The sequence below is a fragment of the Caloenas nicobarica genome, chromosome 2 (assembly GCF_036013445.1).
Source record: "Caloenas nicobarica isolate bCalNic1 chromosome 2, bCalNic1.hap1, whole genome shotgun sequence".
Classification (NCBI taxonomy): Eukaryota; Metazoa; Chordata; class Aves; order Columbiformes; family Columbidae; genus Caloenas; species Caloenas nicobarica.
The window spans coordinates 142262871-142285621 of record NC_088246.1 but is presented as its reverse complement, the minus strand read 5'-3'; the positions used below and the strand labels follow the sequence as shown (position 1 = coordinate 142285621).

Here is a 22751-nt window from a genome sequence, read left to right as displayed (position 1 = left end):
CAGAACAGTGCAGTTGAAACGTGCCCCAAAACGTTCATGTTGAAGCTTGACACGTTAATATCACCGCAGATTAGAAAGTGTTCCTCACAAGTTCCTTAAGTATCTTCGTCCTTACACACAAGCATGGCTTACTTTAACTTTTATCATGAAAGATACGTTAAACTATGTTATCAATGAAAAAATCATGCTGTTAAGACACACTAAGTGACCCCACAATACTGTTCACAATTTGCCATGATACATTGACACACCTACTCCTCAAACAAACACAAAGATGTACAATAATCCAAACTTCTGAAAGTGTCAGATTTGTTGCTCACAAAGCCATATCGAAAAAAAACCTACCAATAAATTTAAAAAAAAAAAGCAACAACAGAAAAAGTGCCACCTGATTTAGCATTACGCTCTTTGATACATTTTATAGGCCATGGCAGAGAAGTACACAACGCCAAAGCAGTCCAGCATACTCCCTACACTGATTGTTCACATCTGAGGCAGTTCTGCACAACCAACTCTGCAAAACCCAAGAGAATGACTGCTTCTGTCTGGTTTTACACAGCCCATATCACTGGCATATCTCAATAGTTCAAACAGGTTTTCACACGTGCTAGTGCTAACTCACATGATGCTGATGGGGCTGAAACCCTCTCCTGTCCTATACACTGATGGCATCTGTTCAGGCACACAATCGCAGATCTTTTCGGTTTTGAAGGATACCCTGAATTTTCATCTGGCAGTTATATCCAATTACTGACATAACTAATAGTCACAACTGAATGCTACAGAATTAGTTTCATCTGTTTCCAACCTGTTTCTGCTTCTGACCCAGGAACCAAGCATGCCCCTCAACTGCCCATGTGAAACACAATCCCTATGCAATCTAAATTGACATTATTCTTGATTTACTGCGACTAGTCAGTAAAGCTGGCTGCCAGAATCAAGACCTAAGTGTCAATCCATTGGAAAACTTCTTAGATTTATGATTTAATGCTCACAGTCTGTGGATACCTGGCTCTGTGTTTCCTTCCAGCAGCGTCCACTCACCTCTTACAAGCAGAACCGCACTGCACTGCGGCACGGCTGTGTCCCATGACTCTCTCACAAATCTACTGCGATTTCTAGTTCTAAGCAGCATCACTCAACATGCTCTGTGAAGATGTTTCAATTAAAAAAAGTAACAAAGACAGATAGTTCACCTGATCCCTCACTACACACTTTTAATCTGCTCTTCAGTAAGCAGCAAATCCTAAAATCTCCTACTGCCATCACAGTAGTACCTTGTCAGTAAAGGCCATGTCACCAGGAACTAGTTTCCTTGCTAAAGAACTTCTTACTGTGCCAAGAAGCCAGATCTTCATCTACTGCACTGCTTGGGGATCAACATGAATTGCTCTCACTCTGGTCAGTTCATTGTGATACCATGAAATGGACACAGGGTTTTCAAGACAACCCACAAAGCAGCCATGAGCAGGTGCACATCCTGACTCATACTGGGACTTATAGTGACCTTCCTGGATTTTATGAGTCTAACTATAAATTCTGTCAATTAGAATACAATTGTATGGCATAGCACCACATGGCTTTAAGAGATGGATGTTTGCCTTGTAAAGGATCCATGAAGGGAAAAAATGGAAGCTGTATAAAAATACAAACACCTTTACAGTAACAAAAGTTTGAGCAGAAACCCAGATAGTAATAACACAAGATCTTCCAAATCCATGTTAACATTACAAAAACTGAGGAAGTTAAAATTAAAAACATTAAAACAAATTGTGTATATAAAGCAACCATTGGCAACTATACAGTAAGTCCAAACAAAAGCTAGGAAGTATATTAAGAAAACACAAAATGCTGATGTTAAGGTTGCCAGCAATGTTTCTCAATATCATGGTATACAAGTTAGCCAAAAGGAGGTTACAACCTAATGTACCAATCTAATGTAAATGTAACATGTTGATTCTAGAGACATAGTCAATATTTACTTTTACAGTTAAATCTGTGTTGAAATATTGAGAACAGGTATATTGTATAAATGCTCTTGAGGGTTCATAAAAACAAAGTCTACCAAAAATACACATATATTCCACGTGAGGATCTCTGTAACTAGATTTCTGTAGTGATCTTTCAGTACCGTGAAAGCACATATTAATAAAGTAACTGTGTCAGGACTGTAATCCACAGCTTTCAGAAGCTAAACAAGTGACCTATCATCGCTGGGCAGCTGAGGAACCCAGCATATGATACACGTGACTTCCTTTAAACAGCAGAGCAAGTTTCATATAGACAAAAGCCGACAAAAGTTGAATGATTCGCTCTTCAATAAAAGCACTGATGGAAAGAGATACAACGCCAACACAAATCAAATCCTACGTTGTCAAGAATCTCTCCTTGTCGGAAACTGCTTGACAATATTAGCACACTGCCTATGTTTACCTTGAAATTTATTTCCTAAGAGAGTGTCTGCAGAGAACAGTTCAAAAGAATCTTTGCAAAAATCATATCCATTTGCCTCTCAAAGATGTTTTTTTTGTTTATCAGTAATTATTTAGGCCTACTTACTAGTTTTTATTCCAGATTTTTGTTCTGATAGAGTAACAATTCAAGAACAATCAATTAACTCTCTAATAACTAAAATGCAGGCCATGAAATCCTAGATACTCATTTACCCAGCAAATCCTCAAGTATTTCATAAAAGGTTCACTCACACACTCAAATTTAACATGACCAGCTATGAGCCAAGCGTGTGCTGGTGCTTCCTTACAGACAGCAAAGCAGCAGCTTTGCTCTGGTCTCTGATCTCAAAATGAGGAAGAGGAGACCCACAATCAAGGAAATGGACCCCTTGAAAGTAGACTACTGGACTAAGAAGATGAATAAAAAGGGGGCAGGGATAGATCACGTCATCCTCATTTATGATGTTATTCCAGTGTTTAAGAGTCCTAAAAGCTGTCACAGGTGGAGACAAGAAGCGAGAACCTTCCGACAGACCTGATAAAGGAAAATGAGAGACTGGAACACTTTAATATTACTTCAAAATTCTTTGGAAGTCCAATAAAGTGATATTTTATAAGTGATAGAGGGTTAAAACACTAAAGTGTCTTACACTGGATTACCTCATCTGTTACTACAGACATTGTAGCCAAAAAAAAAAAAAAAAATAAATCAGCCAATTCCTCTAAGATTTCTGTTTGGCAATAAACATTCTTGCCATTCATTCTAGGCCTTTAACCATACTCTGCTAATTCTCAGTTGTTTTTAGACATCCTCCTGAAAGCTTTGAAAGCTGCTTTACAATCTGGCATGCAACACTACATAAAGTAGTTGTAAAATATTGACATTAACATTGTATTTTGCATCTTGTTATGCTTGACAAAAACAAAAGACCAAATGTTTTTACTTCTGTAGAAAAAAAATCGATTAGCTACACAATTTAAAAATGGCCAAGACTTAGTTAACTAGTGAGTCTGAGCACATTTCTTTTATAAGAAGAAAGTGTATTAACTGAAATTAAAACAGACATCAATCTAGCAGGTTAACAAAACAGCACTTTTGTAACATTTATGCTTACTTACTGGAATTTACTAGGCTGATGTTGCTGAAATTTTATCTGTTAAAACATGCTGCCAATGTTTATCAACTAGTTTTAAAAAAAATAAATATTGCAACAGTATTTAATACACCATATACATTTTGAGATTATTACATTGAAACTAGAAAAGAAAGCTATTCTACTGATTTATGTCAGAAATAAAGCTGAGATTTTCACTGCTAACTCAAAACATACTACCTGAGGGATTCCATAACAGTTCATAAAATGTCTTTGTTTTTAAAAGGTATGGTCTGTGGTATATATTTTCTACGAAGAAACAGAAGAACACATGTAGCATCAGATGTGTGTACTTTAAGAAACTCTGGAATGTGAAATCTAAAAATCCAAATAAAGCAGGTGGTATAATTTAGGGGAGAGGAACGAATTTAAGTTTAATGACATTACCAGTTTATCCTACCAGACTAATTCTCACTCACTGCATGACTTCAATGAAGCTCTCAGTCCTCATGCTGATTTCGATTTAGTTCAAGTGCTATTTGATGTGTTTCATCTGGAGTTTTATTCACTTCAAACTACACTTCATTTAACCAGGTCGCTGCTGTACTCATTTGTTTTTCTACTTTATTACCCGCAAATTGGTGTTGCTTAGTTTAGATAAATTGTTGGAATACGTTAATTTTATACAATGATTTCACACTGTTAATAAATAAATATGCTTTAGAAAGATATCACAGGAAAAAAGTGAGAAAGCTATTATTTTAATACACTACACTACAGTAAGTGTTGGTCTCAAAAGATCTACTAACAAATACTGATAGATGATTTGCCATTTTAAGGCAGGACCACTTCCCAGCCTCCACTCCCCAAAACTACTTCGCATTTTTGTTTTTTCTATGTTATTAGCCTACCATACTCTATTTTCCAGCTGGGGACACATCATAATACAACATATTTTTAAAAGAGAGAGAGAGAAAGAAAATGAGCAAGACAAAGCACGACAGAGAAGCAGAGAAAGCACAAGAGAGAATGTGAGTGCACGGCAGTGCACGCACGAAACAGAGTGGGACGGCAAGACTGGAACAGCGCGTGTGGGAAAGCCTGAGAAACCGGGGAGTGAGCAAGAGCCTGAGCGCAGCGAGCACAAGCGCACGCGAAAAGAGAGCGCAAGGGCACTCACGGGAGAGCACCAGCACTCAAAAACCATCAACTTATCAGATGGCAGATTTTTCTTCCAGCGATTTTTCATCTCTGAAGTTTTTTTGGTTTGCACAACTAACCCGGGGTTTTATAATGTAAATAAATTTAAGTTTACCATTAAACATTCATTTATTTCTACAGTTTACTAACAAGGACCACTAACCAGAGCTTAGCATTAAAACCCAGGTCATGTCAGGAAAGGCTGTCAATCCTACCAGAACAGCAAAGTACTCCAATTAGTGCTCATTATGCATTATCCTGGTAACGTTTATTCTCTTTTACAAAATGCCACAAGAGAACAGAAATTCTTTTAAAGTGCTTAGTACTTCTGTAAACTATTGACGGAAAATACAACAAAGTCAATTAGGCTGCTACCACCTGGTGGTGTGCTGATTATGCTAAAAACCTTTCATATTTAACATGGTATCACAGCTGGTGAGAGACAAACTAGTATATTGTGTATGTGGCACTATAAACAATCATATGCGCAGTCTTTTTTTTTAATAATCCATTAAACTTTCACAAACAAATGGCTTACAAATTAGCTATACAACATACAATATTTGAAGCCAAAGTATTTAACATGTTACCAAGTTTTCCTGTTATCTTGTCATTTTACGTAAGATTCTTTGTACGGATCTAGTCACAGAGTAGTATTACAGACAGCTACTGCTCAAAATAAGAGATAAAGAAAACTAATGTTCTGTCCAAAGAAATGCCTAAATGCATTTTCTTGGAAAGTTTTTAGAAATACAATTTATTAATAAAAACTATTACACATTGAAATTTATGACCACAAGATTTAACCTGTAGAACTAAATTTAAATACTAAATTTCCATGACATTAAAGTAAAAAAAAATTCATATAGCTCAATTTATAACGACACACAGAATTGTTTTCAGAGAAGTGTTTGCATTTAAAATCTGAACTACTACAAACAACTTCATACCTGATCACAACGTTAAAACACATCATTTTGTGGGGCTGGAGTGTTTTGGGTTGGTGGTTTTTTTGTCCCTATTTGTTGCTTTTTATTTGGTGGAGTTTTAAACAGAAAGAGCTGAACTGTTCAGTTAAACACATCAAGTCTGCTGTCAGTATATGACTTCAACTTCGTATCCACTCGAGGAAGAAAGGAAACTGGTTCACAGAATTCCACAAAGGCTAGAAGGAAGCCATTTACTACAGGGCTTGTGTAGCCTCTTCTCTCAACCAAACAAGGGACTAAAATATTTATTATCAGCTATCCTAACATAGAAACTAATGATAACAGACTTCATAGTAGACCATGACAGAAAAGACAGAGAAGTTTAGGGATATATATGGAGCTTAGCATTTTTAAACTACTCATTAGAAAAACAAGAGGAGTTGAGTACATATTATTTAAATACACTGTACGTGATTAATGCTCACCAATATTTGGGAAACTTGATCAGCTTGCCGTAGAGAGCAGTACTGAATGAGGGGATGACTGGAACAGGGAAGCAGTACAATCCTTTACTGTCCAAAGAAGTCAGTGCTGCTTGAAAACCAAATATCTGAAACAAATCAAGATGGTCAAAGTATATATTATAACATGATTATATCACTTTCAAGATAATTTTATAACACAGACACATTTTCAAATACACTCAATAAGTATACAATAAATTTTATATTATTTTTAGATAATTGCTTTCCCCTCAAACACAAAAATAACTAGAAAAATCTACCTAAAATAATGTCCCAATAGGAATACATATAAAATATTTTCTTCATTCAAAAAAATATTAACAACGCTCTGCTGAATTTTTTTTAAAATGCCAAATTATAATTTATCAACTAAACTACATTATTCTATATCCTTTGAATCTGCAGATTGCACATTGCCTTTCATATAAAATAAAATAACATTGGTCTAAAAAAAGAAAAAGTGGTATTAAGGAAATGAGAAGCTTCCCTGCAAAGGATTTTTCCTTAATAAGAGCACCTAAAGAAAGGTTCATCACGACTATTCTTTATGATTTTCCCATGTTCCATATGGAAGAGAAATGGTTGTAAAATTCACTTTAACATGGTGCGTACCACTATTCACATAACGGAACAGAACACTTTGGTCTATATTAAAGCTAGCAAATAAACCCTATAAGAATCAAAACTTAAGTCCTTGTTTTGCAAACACTGATCAAACATCTGCTAAGAACTTTATGAATAGAAAAAAAATGCCCTCAAACTGAAAAACACACAGATGAGTTGCAATATCACCATCTCAATCACTTCAAATGCAACAGAAAGTAAACATGCCACCCGGAAAACTGAACATTTGCCATGCAGTTCTGGGACCGAGCTGGTTTTATGCCGATAGTAAAACTTTAATTGTTTAAATATCTATTAAGATATCTGTTAATTCACTGCAATCTACATATTCTTTGAGCACTGTCCTAGAAGAGGGGAAAGGTTTCTTTACAAATTATTTTAACTCCATCTTGCCACAAAGGCCTTGGGGCTCTAGTCTGCGCAGTTTCCTCATGTGAAGTTCTCTGTTCGTATTGCAAAACATTTGGCTCAGCTCAGAGGCAGCGATCCCAAACGATGACATTCTGTGAAATGTGTTCACTTCCCATCCTTTTAGACAAGTTGAAAACTTTCTCTCGAGCAACCTGCTAACACTTAGGATTATCCATACTTATATTAACTTTTTCTCAGCACACTGCAATAAGAAACAGATCTCCAGCCTTGTTTTACCTTCAGATAGCAGTGTGAGTAGCAGTAGTGCAGCAGGTTGTCAGAGGGCTGGCTGAGGCTGCTCACTGTGTGCACCAGCTGCTCTGCGTACATGGGCACCGAGTGTTCCACATTGACCTTATCCACCAAAATTCGCACGGAAGGTAAAGGCCGCAGGGGCTGGAAGCTTGCAGCATTTAACAGTCCACTTAAGTTCTAGGATGGGGGGGGTGAAAAAAACCACACATGCAATTATTATACTACAGATGTATTATCTACCATATTTACATATTCTTGCCACTCCCTCACTCACACCAAACCTACATGTAATAAGCTGTTTAGGGATACCATAGCCTTATAGTCACTACAATAGAAATCCTCAAATATTTTCAAAATAATTTCACTAAAGTTTGAAATGTATGCATAAACGTTTTGGAATTGTCTTAGGCGTAAGTGCTGGGGAGCGGGCAGCAGGGAGACCAGGGGCTGCCCTGTGCCGGGCCCAGACGGTTCACCCGGTTCTACCCGGTGCTGCAGTGGCCCCACCACAGGACGCCACTGAGCCCACTGGCCAAGCTGGTGGCACCGCTGTGAAAACATTTAAGAAAAGGCAAAAGCACCACACAGGCTGAGAGGATGGGGAGTAAAAAGTGAGAAATAGCAATACAAACAGCAGGGTCAGAGAAAAAGGAGCAGGAGGGTAAGGTGGTGCTCCAGAGCAGATGTTCCCCTGCAGCTCACGGAGGAGACCACAGTGGAGCAGGTAGTTCCCTGCAGCCTATGGAAGAGACCACACCAGAGCAGATATCCACACTGCAGCCCTGTGGAGAGCCCACACGAGAGCCAGTTTTTTTTCCTCGGGGACTGTGGGAAAGACACACGGTGGAGCAGGGGAAAACTGTGAGGAAGAGGAGTGGCAGAGCAGAACCGCTACTGACTGACCGCAACTCCCCATTCCCCAGGCCCTGTGTCACGGGGCTGGAGAAGAAGAGTGAAGTTGAGCCTGGGAAAAAGAGGGGATGGGAGAAAGTTGTTATTTGATTCTTGTCTTTGTTTCTCACTATCTAAATATATTTAAATTGGCAAGAAATTTATTTTCTGTAAGTTGAGTCCGTTTTGCTCATAATGGTGATCGGTAAGTGATCTCCCTCCTCTTTGTCTCGACACATCCTATTCTCTCCCCCACGTCCTGTTGAGGAGGGGAAGGAGAGAATGGCTGGGTGAGCAGCTGGCCAGGGTCAACCCACTACAAGAATATACAAAGTCAAAATATTTTGTTCTTTAAAATATTTGCTTACATTTTCAGCACTCCAAAGCACTATCACCATACTAAACTCCGATCTAACCTTTACATTGTCATAGTATGTATTCACAGTCATGCCAGACATCACAAAGAGACCATTGCAAAAAAATAAATATTGCAATTTTACATATCCAACTACATTTTTCATAGTATCCATTAAAATCAAGTACTGTATCCAGTACAAGAAAGAGGCGGATATACCAGAAAAAGTTTGTTGGAGGGCTACCAAAGTGGTTCGGTTGGGGCACGAGCTCTATCTCGAGAGAGACAGACACAACTGGAGTCACTCGGCCTGGAGAAGGCTCCGAGGAGATACTGCTGCTGCCCGCGGCTGCCTATTGGGAGGGGACAGACCAGAGAGCGCCAGACTCTTGTCAGAGGTGTCTGTACTCTAAGGGGATGAATCGCAATGGACACAAGCTGAAACACAGGCAACTCCAAGCAGGTCTGTGGGAAAGCTTTTTATGGAATCTCTACCCTTGGAGCCAATTCATCACTTGACTGAACAACATCTGGAGCAATCCGCTCTACTTGGGATTGCTTTGAGCAGGGTGTTGGACTCGTGGACATCACCTCCAGAGATCTTTTCCAATCCAAGTTACTCTATGAATCTAAAAATTTTATTAAACTTGTATCAATATAGTTGATGCATGCATGACCTTCAATCTAAAATTTAAAACTATTCTTATTTTGAACAGGCTTGGCTTCACTCAGGAAACATAAATTGAAACTCCAAGTGAAAAAGGAAAAATAACCAACAAGTTCACTTGAATTCAACTTGCTTGCCTCAAACTTAAGATAAATATGGGGCTGTTCTCTCAGTATTAAAATACCATCTGCCCATCCCCAAAGGTGAAAAGCACCACAATCCACTGGGTTACTCCAGGCCTTTAGGAAATAATGCTTCCGATTAGGCACTTGATAATGCCCCATTTTCTAATAGCAGAAGATGCTGAATGTATCCTAATACATCAAGAGACAACAGATTTGTCAGCAGTTCACTCAGTCCAGCCACCTTAACTGAAAAGATAAGGAGTCTAAATTTAAGATCAAGATACACCCTCCCCAATTAAATGGCACATGCTTGAAATTTTACATATGTTGCAGCCTAGAGACTGGTGACCCCAGTGAAGTAATAATGTGTATGTTATTGTGCGTATTTCACTGCACCAATGAAAATGGTTATGCAAGCACACTATAAGAAACGCCATAAATTGACTTTCTGTACTCTGTCCTCTTGAGCATCCACATCCAATCTTAAATCACATAAACATGCTGTAAATGAGTACAGTTTACAAAAAAATAGTTAGACAGTGCTCCGCTAGTCAGTGGGTATCTCTTATGTGATAAAGAATTTAATGTCATTGTGCCTTCCATCATGTAATACTACTCAAATCCATCTCTGATTTAAAAAAAAAAAAAAAAGCTTTTTCAAATGGTTTTTACCTTTCTTATATACAAATGCTTCACGAATACTAATAAGGTTACTTTCACACCACCTTCAGAATATACAACTTCATCTCCATTTTAGACAAGAAATTATCATTGAAAAGAAAGGCCAATAAAAAAATAATCCATTAATTCTGGAAGACCATTTGAATGCCAGTTTTTGAATGTAGTAAAACACTTCACAAATAGAAGCCTAACTATTTGCTTTAACTGGAACCACAAATACTGAGAGCTTCTGCAAAATACATCCCCACTAAAGAAGCTCACCCTCAAGTACACAGAACACATATTTGGTGTCCATGTGTGAAACACACATTGAAAGTGTTTAATATCAGATGAAAATTCCTAGAAATTGACCTCAATCAAGAACCGAGTTTTTTTCCCATCTTCTTCCTAACTCTTCCCTATTCCATAAAATATCTTCAACCTCTGCCACAAGGGGTAAACCTACTGCAAGTCTTCACTACAAAACAGAGTCATCCCTATAGTATCTCAGCTTTGTGCACCAAGGAAGGAGCCCTATAGGAATAAAACCAGTACAGGATTCTATAGCTGGAGTTCTGCTACATATATTCAGAAGATAAATCAAAGCAAGGCTGTCAGGAAACTTCATTTCTGGCTCTCTGAGCTAGTCACTCAGCACTTAAATGCTCAGTAACAGCCAAAGTCCTGCTGGTGTCCTGGCTGGAACACACAGCTGGCTGTTAACATCTGGGAAGTCTTTACTGAGCCTATGTATCCAAAGATTTCAGACTTGACTGAGTCTGGGAAGACCTGCATGCCAAAAAGACAACAGGTACTCTTCTGATCGAAAGGTTTCCATAAAAACTTCAAGTTGGAGCTAGTTCTTTTTAATCTCCTTGATGATTTAAAAATCTTCTTCCTTCTCAATTCTTTTTTCCCACTGCTACATGACACCTTCAGTTTACAAGTCTAGCTAGTCACTGCAGACACCACTTGTCTTTCATATCTGAAGTGAAGGCTCCTGGCTACAAAACTAATTTGGAACTCAGCAATACACCCGGCACATGGAATAATGGCCCTGTGAGAAAGTTTATATGAAATATCAAATGCTGATATAAAGAAATGAATAAATAGCTGTGCATACATACCTTCTCACCCATGATTATGGGCATCAAGTGGTCTAGTAAATTGAATTCTGCCACAGGAATTATAATTGTACACTTAAGAACAGTGAATGTTGTAAGTCGAGTGGGAATGTATTCCTCCAATGATGCTACTTCTTCTGAGCTCGGCATAGTTCTATTTCCATCCACAGCATCTACAATAAATGAAGATTACATGTGTTTGACCAAAACATGTCTCCTACACCTGTTGTTTCAGAAATGATTAGCAAAAAATGGAAACCTTCCCTCCCCCACCCTTCATAGCTAAGGATTTTATTCCACACTGGTTCCACCTAAGGCTAAATGAAATTGTAACTGGATTTGCCTTACTTTGAAATCTGTACAGTTCTTTTTCAGAAACTCATGTTAACACTTTACAATAGCTTGTTTCCATGCATTTTTATCCTGTATAACTATTACTTCAAACTAATAAATACATACTAAGAGGGATACTTTCTTCTCCATAATCCAAAATTAAGCTAGACTTGTTAATTAAATAAGCCCCCATTACTCAACAAGAGGCTTGTGATTGAAAAAAGTGGTCTCCAAAGCGTCTGAAATTATCTCAGAGGTACATCCAACACTGAGGGGGGTATAGTGATTAATTTTATTTTATTTTGCTTTTTGGACTCATAAAATTCCCTGGCAGATTTGGACTTTAACTATGTGGAAGTTGCACCTTCAAGAGCCCTGAATTTGGTCTGGTTTAATTCTGTATGTTTGCATATATGCAATAGGAGCAAACCTGGCTTAGTTCTGCTGTACGGTTCATATTCATGTTCCAGAGCACAAACTATCATTTTCATTATCCTGTGTACTGCACTGCTATCCAGTTGAAGATTGAGTGGGCCCACAATTAGGCTTTTTGTAGACATCTCCTGAACATTTCCAAAATCTTCACTCTTTACTGATGAAAGGTCTTGCTGATTCCCAGAAACTACAAGAAGTTTTATAAATAAAAACAAATTACACCAAACAATTTCACATCAAAATCATCAACTACTTTTGTTTTAAACCCAGGATCACAGACTTATAAAAATACAGAAAATATAACAATGCAAATTGAACACATAAATATAGCATGACTAGTTTAACAAGTTTAAACAAACATTATTCCTGTTTAATGCAGAACAAACAGGGCAAGAGTCAGCCTTGCCTTTGAGAGCAGCACAACTCAGGAACCTTTCCACTAACTTTGCATCTTTCAAGCTTGGGACTCTGGGAAGGTGTCCAAACTATCTCCCAACTTCCGTGGCAAATTAACTCCCAGGTGCCAATGACAGCTGTGCTGTTGAAAGCTTTCTATAATTTATCACAAAAATACCTATCCCAACCAGTCAAGGAAAACGTGTGCTGTGAAGAAACTACAGACATGGGCCCCTGAAACGCAAACTGCTGGTACACAGGCTGGAACAGCAATAACAATCACACTCACTTTTCTCATCGTAAACCAGACTGACCCTTCCTTCCATTCAATGACAAGGTCAAGCACTGGCAGCAAGAAGGAAAACTTCTTCAGTCATCTCTGAGTGGTTTAGTCTCTGCATCCACAAGATCTAACACCTTTGCACTCAGAACAGCAACCAGTATATCAATTATAGTTGTCATTTCTCTGATATAAATGTAAGGTAATGAGGTAGACCGAAACCACACATTCACTGTATACAGGCTACTCATCAGCTATCAAACAGTATTACAACATTTCTCTAAACATATCTCATGGAAATTCTTCGGCTAAATTATGCAAATATCAGATGCTTAAGTTTCCCTGTTATGTTTGCCTTGCAAGAAAATAACCTCACCCCGTATCATATTCAGCTTGCAGAATTTCACTCAGATTTTTTTCTAATAAATCATCACTCCGACAGTGCCTTCATTGCTTTGACACGAGCACTAAACATTAAATGTCTTGCTAACCATTACGCAAACAGTCTGACAAAATAAACATCAAGATTAAATGGATTCTGAGACCACTTAATCTATAAACATGAAACAGTTCTGAGATAAATTGTAGGATGACAGCTTAATTCATTCAGTGAATCTCGATAGCGCACACTCCTTAGATAGCACAGTACTTCACTGTGACAAACAGGAAAGCCAGGAAATGCACACCCATTGGCACCAATTTCACCTTGGTTTCCAGAATTTAACTCATCTGCAATTGCAGAGCTGTCCATTTGATATGTTCTCCTTGTACTCGTGACCAGCTAAGCCACAGAAACCAAAGGCTGTGTAAGCAGTGCACTTCCATGATAGTCCTTCTGAACAGTAATATTTTTCAAGTGATTTCCAGACTCTTATCCAATATGGATTTTGCACACATACTCAAGGCAAGATAGATTTCATTCCTCTTTTCACCCATCTGCCTGGATGCATATCAACCTATTTCCTTGAATAAATCTAATAATCTCCTGCCTTTCTGTTACAGTAATAAACTAAACACACCTATGCAGAACTATGACCTAAAACCACAGGAAAATCTGACAATTCCACATTCTCCTTCTACCACCTTTCTCACTAACACAATCTGTCCGTACTCACATAAACGGTAAGACAAGCTCAGCGCGCCGGCCCGGGCTGCGGGAGCTGCAGCTGCTGCAGACAGTTGACCTACCCACTTTGTCAAAGAGATGTAGGACCTGTCATCTTCTGAGTAGCTGAGGCTTTGTGGTAAAGTAGCCTGGTATGGTATGCTTCATAACTTCAAAGCAAATCTTTATTCTAAACCAACTGGAAGAAAGCATGTTTTATTTCTGGTTGCCTGAGAGGTGCATTGTCATGCTTCATCCTCCAGTGGAACACTCCCTTTTTCCTCCCCTCTTTCTTGTACTCATTCAAAACAGTCTTTTTAGTGGGGGAAGTGAGCTTGGGTGGAAAGGAAGGGGAAAACCCCCCTATCCTTCCTTCCTTATCTTTAAATCCTACTCTATAAAATGTTCTTGCTTCTAAGCACTGGCAAGGAAAAGGTCCCTGCATAAACCGAGACTATGACCAATTTGACACAGAGCTCGCCTAATGCTCTGCAGGCCTTTAGAGGCCTGTATGTTCAGCAGAACAATTAACTTAAGTCCCCAAAAGCCCAACAGAAGCTGACGGTGAGAGCATTTATATTCCTTTGGTGTTTTGTTTACTATTTCTGAGAGGAACAAGGACCAAAAAAAAAAAAAAGGAAAAAAAAGGACAGAAAGATACTACCTCAAAATCTATTAAAGTCTTCAAATGGAACTGAAGTTACAACCATTTTAATAAATCCTGAAAAAGACTTTTTTTAAAAAAAGCCAGCATACAGCCTGCTGTCAGGGTATGCTTTATTTTATATGCAGTTAACATGCATTTTTGTCCTTCCAATTCTAAACAGTATCCAGTTCAGATGAACATCAAAAAGTGTAAAAAAAAAATCCACGACCTCACATAAAGTATCAAGGCCAAAAGCCTCTAGAAGTAATAACAGCCTCCCTTTTAAAAAAAAACAAACACACACCACACCACTCTTATTTTTATATGTTGTATGCATATGAATAATATACCGAAATGAAAGCATTTATACAAACCACTTTCTGGAATAGTTCCACTTAATTTTAACTAAGTGCAAAGAGAATGTGATAGAAAACCTATTGGTTCTTCAGAAGTGGGTGATCACAGGTTAATTTTCAAACTTCACAGATGCATAAAGGAAAGTAACATCTGATTACTGCGTCTTCAGCTCTCTGGAAACCAGACAACTGACAAAAAAACCTTAAAATGAGAGTGCTGCATAATAAACTTGCCACCAAAATAGATAGGTACACATTATAAACAGAACATTACTTCAAAAGTACACCCCATTAGGTCCATAGGTCATGCAAATCACTGATCAGGGAACTGGCAAATTATACAGTGTTTCAGGGAAATTACTGTTTTGTATTGAAATACAAAGTAAAAAACTGAAACAAAGCTGGAAGGGAAGAACAGGCAGAATTTCAAAATAAGACTGTCTTATTTTCATTCAAAATACTAAAAGTGATTAATGCATATCTATAAGTGAAAGATGAAACTCCTGAGGTTAATGTTATCTATGAGGCACTTGCAGTTTAATCAGTAATCGTACGCTTCAGGAAAGGTTAAAGGGGCAAAGAAGGTGTCAAACCAAAATTGCCTTGACAGATAAAAATCTTACAGTCACAGTAACTGCCTCCTATAGCTTAAGCTGGGTAGGTTTTTTTAACTGAAGTTGGTATGCACTAATTGTAACTAAAAAAGAATTAACTATGTCAAAACAAGAAATAGTGAAATGTAAACTTTTACATAAATACTTTTGTATAAACACCAAATATTAAAAATGTAGCAAGATTTATATTGATTTTAGAATCTTGAGGTATTTATACCTTCATTGTAAATGATATAATTTATATCTATTTGTTCATGTTCTATTTAATAATTACATACTTGACTCAAAATACAGAAAAACTAGCTAGAACATAACTAGCAGAAAATGTCCTATTTGCTTTTCTGAGGGACAAAAACTATCTGAAAATTTAAGGGTTTAAATTCTTAATTCTAGCACTATAACAACCATTTAAACTATTAATTTAAAAATTAATTATTCATTCTTTTATGTAGTCAGGTAGTTTACATTAAATGAGTAACACTGAAATCAAAGAACACAGCAAGACTTGATACGAAGCCAAGCTACATTTTGCGAGGTGTTTACCTGGTGACTGATACAGGAAATAAAAGCCAAGGCCCTGAAAAAGTCAACTAAAACAAATAGAAAAGAAGCTGAGAAGGAAAAAGGTAGTCAGAAAACATCAGTAGTCTGGTCTTGAGGGGAGAACAAAAAAAAAAAAAAAAAAAAGAGTGCACTTGAGTTCAGCAGTTTCTGAAAAAGGTTAGATATGTCATTAAATTCCCCATGCATTCATAGAAACAAGACAAAATACTCCACAAAATCAATTTTTCCTCAATCAAATAAACTCTGCACATTCATATTTCTATATCAAGAAAAAAAGGAGATACGGTCTTCAGCTTCTCTCCATGAATGTTCTGCATGCAATTAAACAGTTTTTTCTTTGTTAAAAACAGAACTAGACTGTAGTAGAAGCTTGACTTAATGTACATTTTCTCAGCTTCACGTCACACCCACATTACACAGAGTGGAAAGACTCAGAGCCAGGAAAGAACTGTTAATTTACCTACTGTATCTTAACTATTGAAGGCAATGGTATCTTTTATTTCTTTTTATAAGCTTTGCCTGATCCATTCTCTAACCAAAGTTGTAGTTTTTCTTTCCTACTTCTTTAATACTTAATGTCCAACAAATCCAGAAAATAAAAGCCTTAGGAGTTGACACTTACATAGAGACAAAAACGTGCAAAAAACCCAGGTAAGTTGAACTAGGCGGCAGAGACAGAAGAGCATTCAGTCACAAAAGAGCAAGAAGTTCCCAACGCGTGCTCACAGAAATAGTGTCCATGATAATAAATGCACAGGTGGTGAAGAAAGCATTACTCAGGCAATAAAACTGCAGAGCAGCAACTGTAAAGGACAATCTTCCCAGAGGTAGAGGGAAAACACATAGCAATTCACAATAAGAACATCTGTATAAAAATATATACAAATTACTTGTGGATACATTAACTCATTTGTCCTGGCTTTTGTGACACTCAAAAAAGTAGACATACTTACCATATTGAATCCACTGTATTGTCTCAGATTTAGAAAAGAACTGATAGGAATCTCAAAAATTATTTAGAATTAGCCAATATCTATGTATGCATGGCTGAGGCTAATATTTGCTCCAAAAATTGTTCAGATGTATATTTAAAGACTAACTCTCCACACTTATCATCCTTGCATTTTTCTTCACAGGAGAAAATGAGAGGCCTTTTCATCTTTTGCATCAAGTACATGTCAAGCTTCAGTCTTCAACCAGGGTTTCAGAAAAGATTCCCCCTCCCGTCAAAGTCAATAATGACAACTTTTTAAAAAAAAAAAATCATACTCTATGAACTCCACAACTGCTACAATCAGTTTAGCTACTGATATCATTGTGATTACTTATGCAGGAAAAAAAGAACAGCAACAATCAATAGCTAACCAAAACAGCTAGCCTCAAACACATCAATGAAGATGTAACCATTTTAATGATAAACCTGACAGTAAATCTAAGGCAAGTTAGAGGACAGCTGCTCAAGGACCAGTTGGGCATGAAAAGTCTTTGTTTTTATTATTTAACAGGGTAAACAAAGATAAATAAAAGTACCTTTGCCACTGGTGCTTTCCATTGTGTACAAGTAATCCATGTAGAAAGCCCCAAATCTCTGGATTCCAGCTATCTCTGTGTACGTCTCCTACCAACAAAGCAAAGCAAACAAAGAAAACGTTGTATAAGGAAAGAATCTTGAGATTACCAACAGATAGGTTGGAATGGGAGAGATATTTTTATGTTTGGATTTGTGCATCAACACACGGAAAGGCTTATCAAAACAAAGAACAGAGGTTATCCCAAAGAATTCACCTTTCCAATAGGTAATGTAACTTCTATTTGAGGCCACACAAAGGCACATCCATAATTCCAGTGGACATGCTGACCAATTCATCAATAACGTCTAGTCAATTATTACCTTTAATGGAGTAAATATTCTTCACTTGACCTCTTGCAACGAACAGATCTGCCTAATTAAATACACTGAAAGCTGAAGGTCATTCATTCTGGCTTTGTTATTTAAGGAATATTGCGGTTTTATCTTTAAACAGTAGGAAACGTATTAAGACTTTATGTCATCATTGGGATTTATATATAACATAATCCATTATTAAACAGCAAGTTCACTTCCCCTCTTGCCAAAAATAGGCAAATCATAAAAGCATCGAAGACAGGCCATGGAAAGAGTGAAGCTTAAAACTAAAACACACTATGGGAGATGTTTGAATATGTATAAGCACTTGTGATTTCACGAATTAATTTCATTTTTATGGTATTCTTCAGCGTCGCACTTTATCAGTATTAAAAAGTTGAAATTATTTAAAATTAATTAGATATATTCAAAATTGTAAATGGCTACCTGTACAATGACACATAGAACTCTACCTATGAACAGACATGGAAGGGACCACCTTGGTCACCACATCCAGTCTTTAGTAATTGCAGACAGTCAGGGAATAAAGTGAGAATAAAGCTGGACTGCACAATTTACAACAACAGAGACTCTCGGTGACTGAAAATTTGTCTTTACTAAAGGCAGAATTAGCAAGACTTCAAAGTAGACAGATATAGCACATTGACAATAAAATGAACACTGAATGAAATGAAATGATCTGATTTCCAAGACAGCACTTCTTTGTTTGAAGACCATTAACTACTTGCTAGTTGGGATTAAAGTGGTGTGTGCTGGTAAAGCTTGGCCTTTTGCCAGTATTCTCGCATAGCTGTTTTTCTCTGCAGGTGTTCTGTAGTCAGTGCTTTTGGAAACTATGGAATTAATTCAGGTTTTGGGGTAGGACAGGAGTTTGAGGTTTCTTTTGCACATGGTGTTTTGTTTTTAAACAGGAAGGTTTACTAGGGTGGTTTTTTTGCCATCTGCAAAGTAAGATTCAGTTAAACATGACAAAGTAATGAAAAATCAGTCATCTAATAGTACACAGAACTAATCATTAGAAATTCATTAGATAGTACCAGAAATTTTTTTCTAAGAAAAATGTAATTATCTGACCTTATGGTGAGCTGCATCCAATATAAATTCTGCACGAATACTGTTATTTTCTGGACTTCTATAATCAAATAGTGAATTGGTAAGGTATGTCATCCCTTTTGCACTCAAATTTTCTCCACAATTAAAGAAGTAGGCCTCCTTCATGACATAGCAGAAAATAACAGTAAGGGAAGGGAGGAAAAAAATACAGTCAAGTTAACAGAGCAGTTTCAATTCTGTCATAAAACACTAATGATATGGTAGGATCGCTCAAGAGCATATGAAAGAAGGTACCTCAGTTCCAGTCACATATTTCATTATGAAGTTAAGCCAGTTAAAATTATTTTATTCAAATAACACTGAAGTTCCTGTCTACGCCCTCCCCATTTTCAAGTTAGTAAAAAGGTCCTGAGCTAGTGAATATTATACAACCCATGATCCAGAACATACTAGTTTCATTTTAACAGAAAATAACTGCAGGTCATTGTTCCTCAAATTCTACCACGTTCTCTTAACTATACACAATCCTGTCACTACATATTCCATTTCTCTGACTGACCGATGCCTTTGAGATGCTTTATCTATCCTCTTCATGATAAGCAGATATGGAAATTTATGACCTACTTTGTACCTTTATCACTCTTCTTTATTCATCTAGATTTTTACATGCCTTCTCCATATCCCAAACCCTCTGTCCTTCTGATATCAACACAACTTTTCCATCAAGAGTTATTTTTCTAAAAAGGTTATTTATATGAGATCCATTTTTCCAACTATCTATTCTCAATCACATACAAAGCTGGAACCTGCATGAAAGGCACAAAGTCTCTAGTGTAGCAGTACAGAAAGAGAACAGGTGAGGCAAAATCAACATCACCACCATTCTCACAAAAGCAGACATTTGCTTAAATTCACGCCCCAGAGGGTGGCAGAAACACGAGAAGGAGCAGAAAACCAAAAGTCCCTTATCAACTAACTACAGGAAACTCATTCACTCACCCCAGTCTAAAAATCACTTCTCACATCCCCAGCCACATTTCCCCCCGTATCTCACAGGGCCAGCAGAGCATCTGTTGCAGTTGGTTCATCCTTGCTCCCCAGCCTGCCCTTCTGGACAAGCTGGTGTCCACCCATTGTGGCACACCAGCCACGGCATGTGTCCCGCCACACCTTTGTCATCCCAACAATGTCACACTCTACAGCTGTGTAAGGATACACAATTCTTCTTGTTTGTTTTCTGTGCTGCATGTAGCTTGAGGCAGATGTCCAGCCCATGCTGCTCTCCCAGGGGAAGTAAAAGAACCTGTCCCATTATGTTTATCATAGTACTGTATATGAGCATCTTCCAAATAAGGAGAATCTTGACATTAATATATAGCCACTTTGTTTTCTTCCACATTCTTAATTTTTTTCCTTAAAATACTTTAAGACTTCACAGAGCACTAAGGTCAAATTAACAGGTCTGTTGTTGCCTGTATTATTTGGTTTTACTTAAACACAGATAGTAATTGCTGTTCTCCAGTACTTTAGGGCACTATTCTGTCTATAGTTCAATCAATAATCCTCATTCTTGAACGTAGAATTTCATGCACTATTAAGTATTTTAAGAGTAGTTCATACAGATAGCTGATTTTGTCTTATTAAGCAATTTGAGCTTTGCGTCTATTTAAAATACAGAAATTAATAAAGTTTTAGTCCTTCACTTGATACTGCTCTCAACCACCTTATTGAAAATTGAGGCAAAACACTCATTCACTTCTCATTCCTTCCCTTCCAATCTTTTGTTGATTTAAGTACTTTCAAAGGTTTTCAGCTGTGCTGTTATTTGTTATACAAGATCAAATTATGCAAACACATGGGAGGTAGTAGGGTTGTGAAAAAAAGCCTTACATTTTGCAGCTTCTCACTCTTAGATATTTTTCTTTCCAACTGTAAGGAATAGACATTGAGTTCTATATTCCAGTGATACATTCAAAATGCTTAAATCACAACTGGTAACGGTAGCCTTTCCAATTCTTGCAGTCAAATGTTTTAACAAAGCATACCAGAATTGCTTATTCAGCAAGTCAACTGATGTTTCAACATACTCACTTCATCACTCCTATTCATGTTCTCTTCAAAGTCTTTAATTCCCATAATTCCTTTAAGGCACATAGCTTGGCAACCAACAAAACCTATCTGGCAATCAAAGAAAAGTTCACCTTTCATAAGGACCTAGTGAGGGGGAAGAAAAAAAAAAGGTGGTATTTTGAAGAATTCTTCTCCATTAGAAATAGAAAAGATGGAGAAAAGTGAACCAAAATAGGTTTATATATTTAGAGCTTTAATAAATAGCAAGTTAACTGAACTTAGAAAGAAGGGATTACTTTAGTGTCTGATCACTATAGCACTAAAAACTTAAGAGAATTTCTGTCTACGTGGTTGTTACACTAAACTCATACAACATAACAGAATATGAAAAATCAGTAGTGCAATAATTTCAAAATATTTTATTAGTAATTATTTCCTACAGTATTTATAATGAAGCAAAAAACCCCTGTCAACAGAAAATTACCTCAACTGTGGTTCCTTCTTGTTCCCAGCATAGAACTTCTTTTGATTTTACTTTCTGAGGGCTGTAATAACTACTCTCTGCTTGCATTTCAGTAAGCTATGAAACAATAGGATAAACACCTTATATAAGTCAATATTAGTATAAAACAGCAGTAATGTCATTAATATCCAGGACTGATGAGGACAAATTAAACTATGGGCCCAAATTTATTAACAAGCAGGAAACAGGTGCAGTTAAACAGCTGTAACACATTATCCATGTTAGGACTTCTCATATTCGACTTCTAGTTGAAGTATGCTGTAACAGAAAGTTTTATATCCACTACAGTATTTTTAGTTTGCTTATCTAAAGAGAAACTATGTGATAAGATGAAACAGATACACAGCTGCATTACTAACATAATACAAAATTAGCTTATAAATTGCTGTAAAAATTAATAAATATTGATTCTTCTCAGCAAATAATTAAACGCCATGATAATATTAAGGAAACGTTTTGATTACAAGCCTACTCATTTTGGCTTATTGTCATGGCAACCGAGAAACATGCATTGATATTTTTGCATGACTTTGATATAAAAATTTAAACTGGTAAAACACATATGCACAGGCTAAAAACCATATAACCTGCAGTTTAGAAAAAGGAGAAAAATGGCACAAAATAATGAAGGTGTTATGTTCTACATTAAAAACACTTAAGTTTCTTTATGTTGAGTCAAATTCTCATTTTCATATAAAAACATGCACAAGCTCTCATTTTCAAGAGTGGATACACATGGCTGTTGTTTCAAATTAAAATTTTGTAAACCAAGAAAATGGAATTTTAAAAAAATCACTGATCACCCTTCAGCTGTGTGCAATTATTGTAGAAGAAAAGCAATTAATTGATTAAAAGTACTCAGACCTTACAAGAATCATTTTCACCATTATTAGAAACTGTTACATGTAATTTGGCATGATATTTAGCTGGAATTATATCAACTGTTCAGACTGCTAATGCAGAAACTTGACTTTATTTTTTAACCAAAATATGAACTACAAATTAATGCCATACATTCTTTGCATGCAACCAGAACAACAAATTCTGTTTTCCTCCTAACTGTATTAGTACTGTATATCGCTTCACATTTAAAGTTTAGAGAATGTAGGATGATAAATTTTAAGTAGCTTTTATCACTTCCTAACACAAAATGTGTAA

General features: G+C 36.9%; 1 protein-coding gene across 6 annotated transcripts in view; it reads right to left on the bottom strand.

Annotated features, from left to right (window-relative positions):
- Window positions 1-22751, bottom strand: part of VPS13B (vacuolar protein sorting 13 homolog B) — a 459420-nt gene that overhangs the window by 370492 nt on the left and 66177 nt on the right. For all 6 annotated transcript variants that reach the window (XM_065627245.1, XM_065627244.1, XM_065627248.1 and 3 more), the window contains exons 9-16: window positions 21555-21650; window positions 21092-21214; window positions 19022-19159; window positions 17572-17659; window positions 12076-12267; window positions 11316-11485; window positions 7473-7667; window positions 6162-6286 (exon numbers count right to left, since the gene is read on the bottom strand). In XM_065627245.1, coding sequence (XP_065483317.1) covers window positions 6162-6286; window positions 7473-7667; window positions 11316-11485; window positions 12076-12267; window positions 17572-17659; window positions 19022-19159; window positions 21092-21214; window positions 21555-21650 — 1127 coding nt within the window. The remainder of the gene's footprint in view (window positions 1-6161; window positions 6287-7472; window positions 7668-11315; window positions 11486-12075; window positions 12268-17571; window positions 17660-19021; window positions 19160-21091; window positions 21215-21554; window positions 21651-22751) is intronic.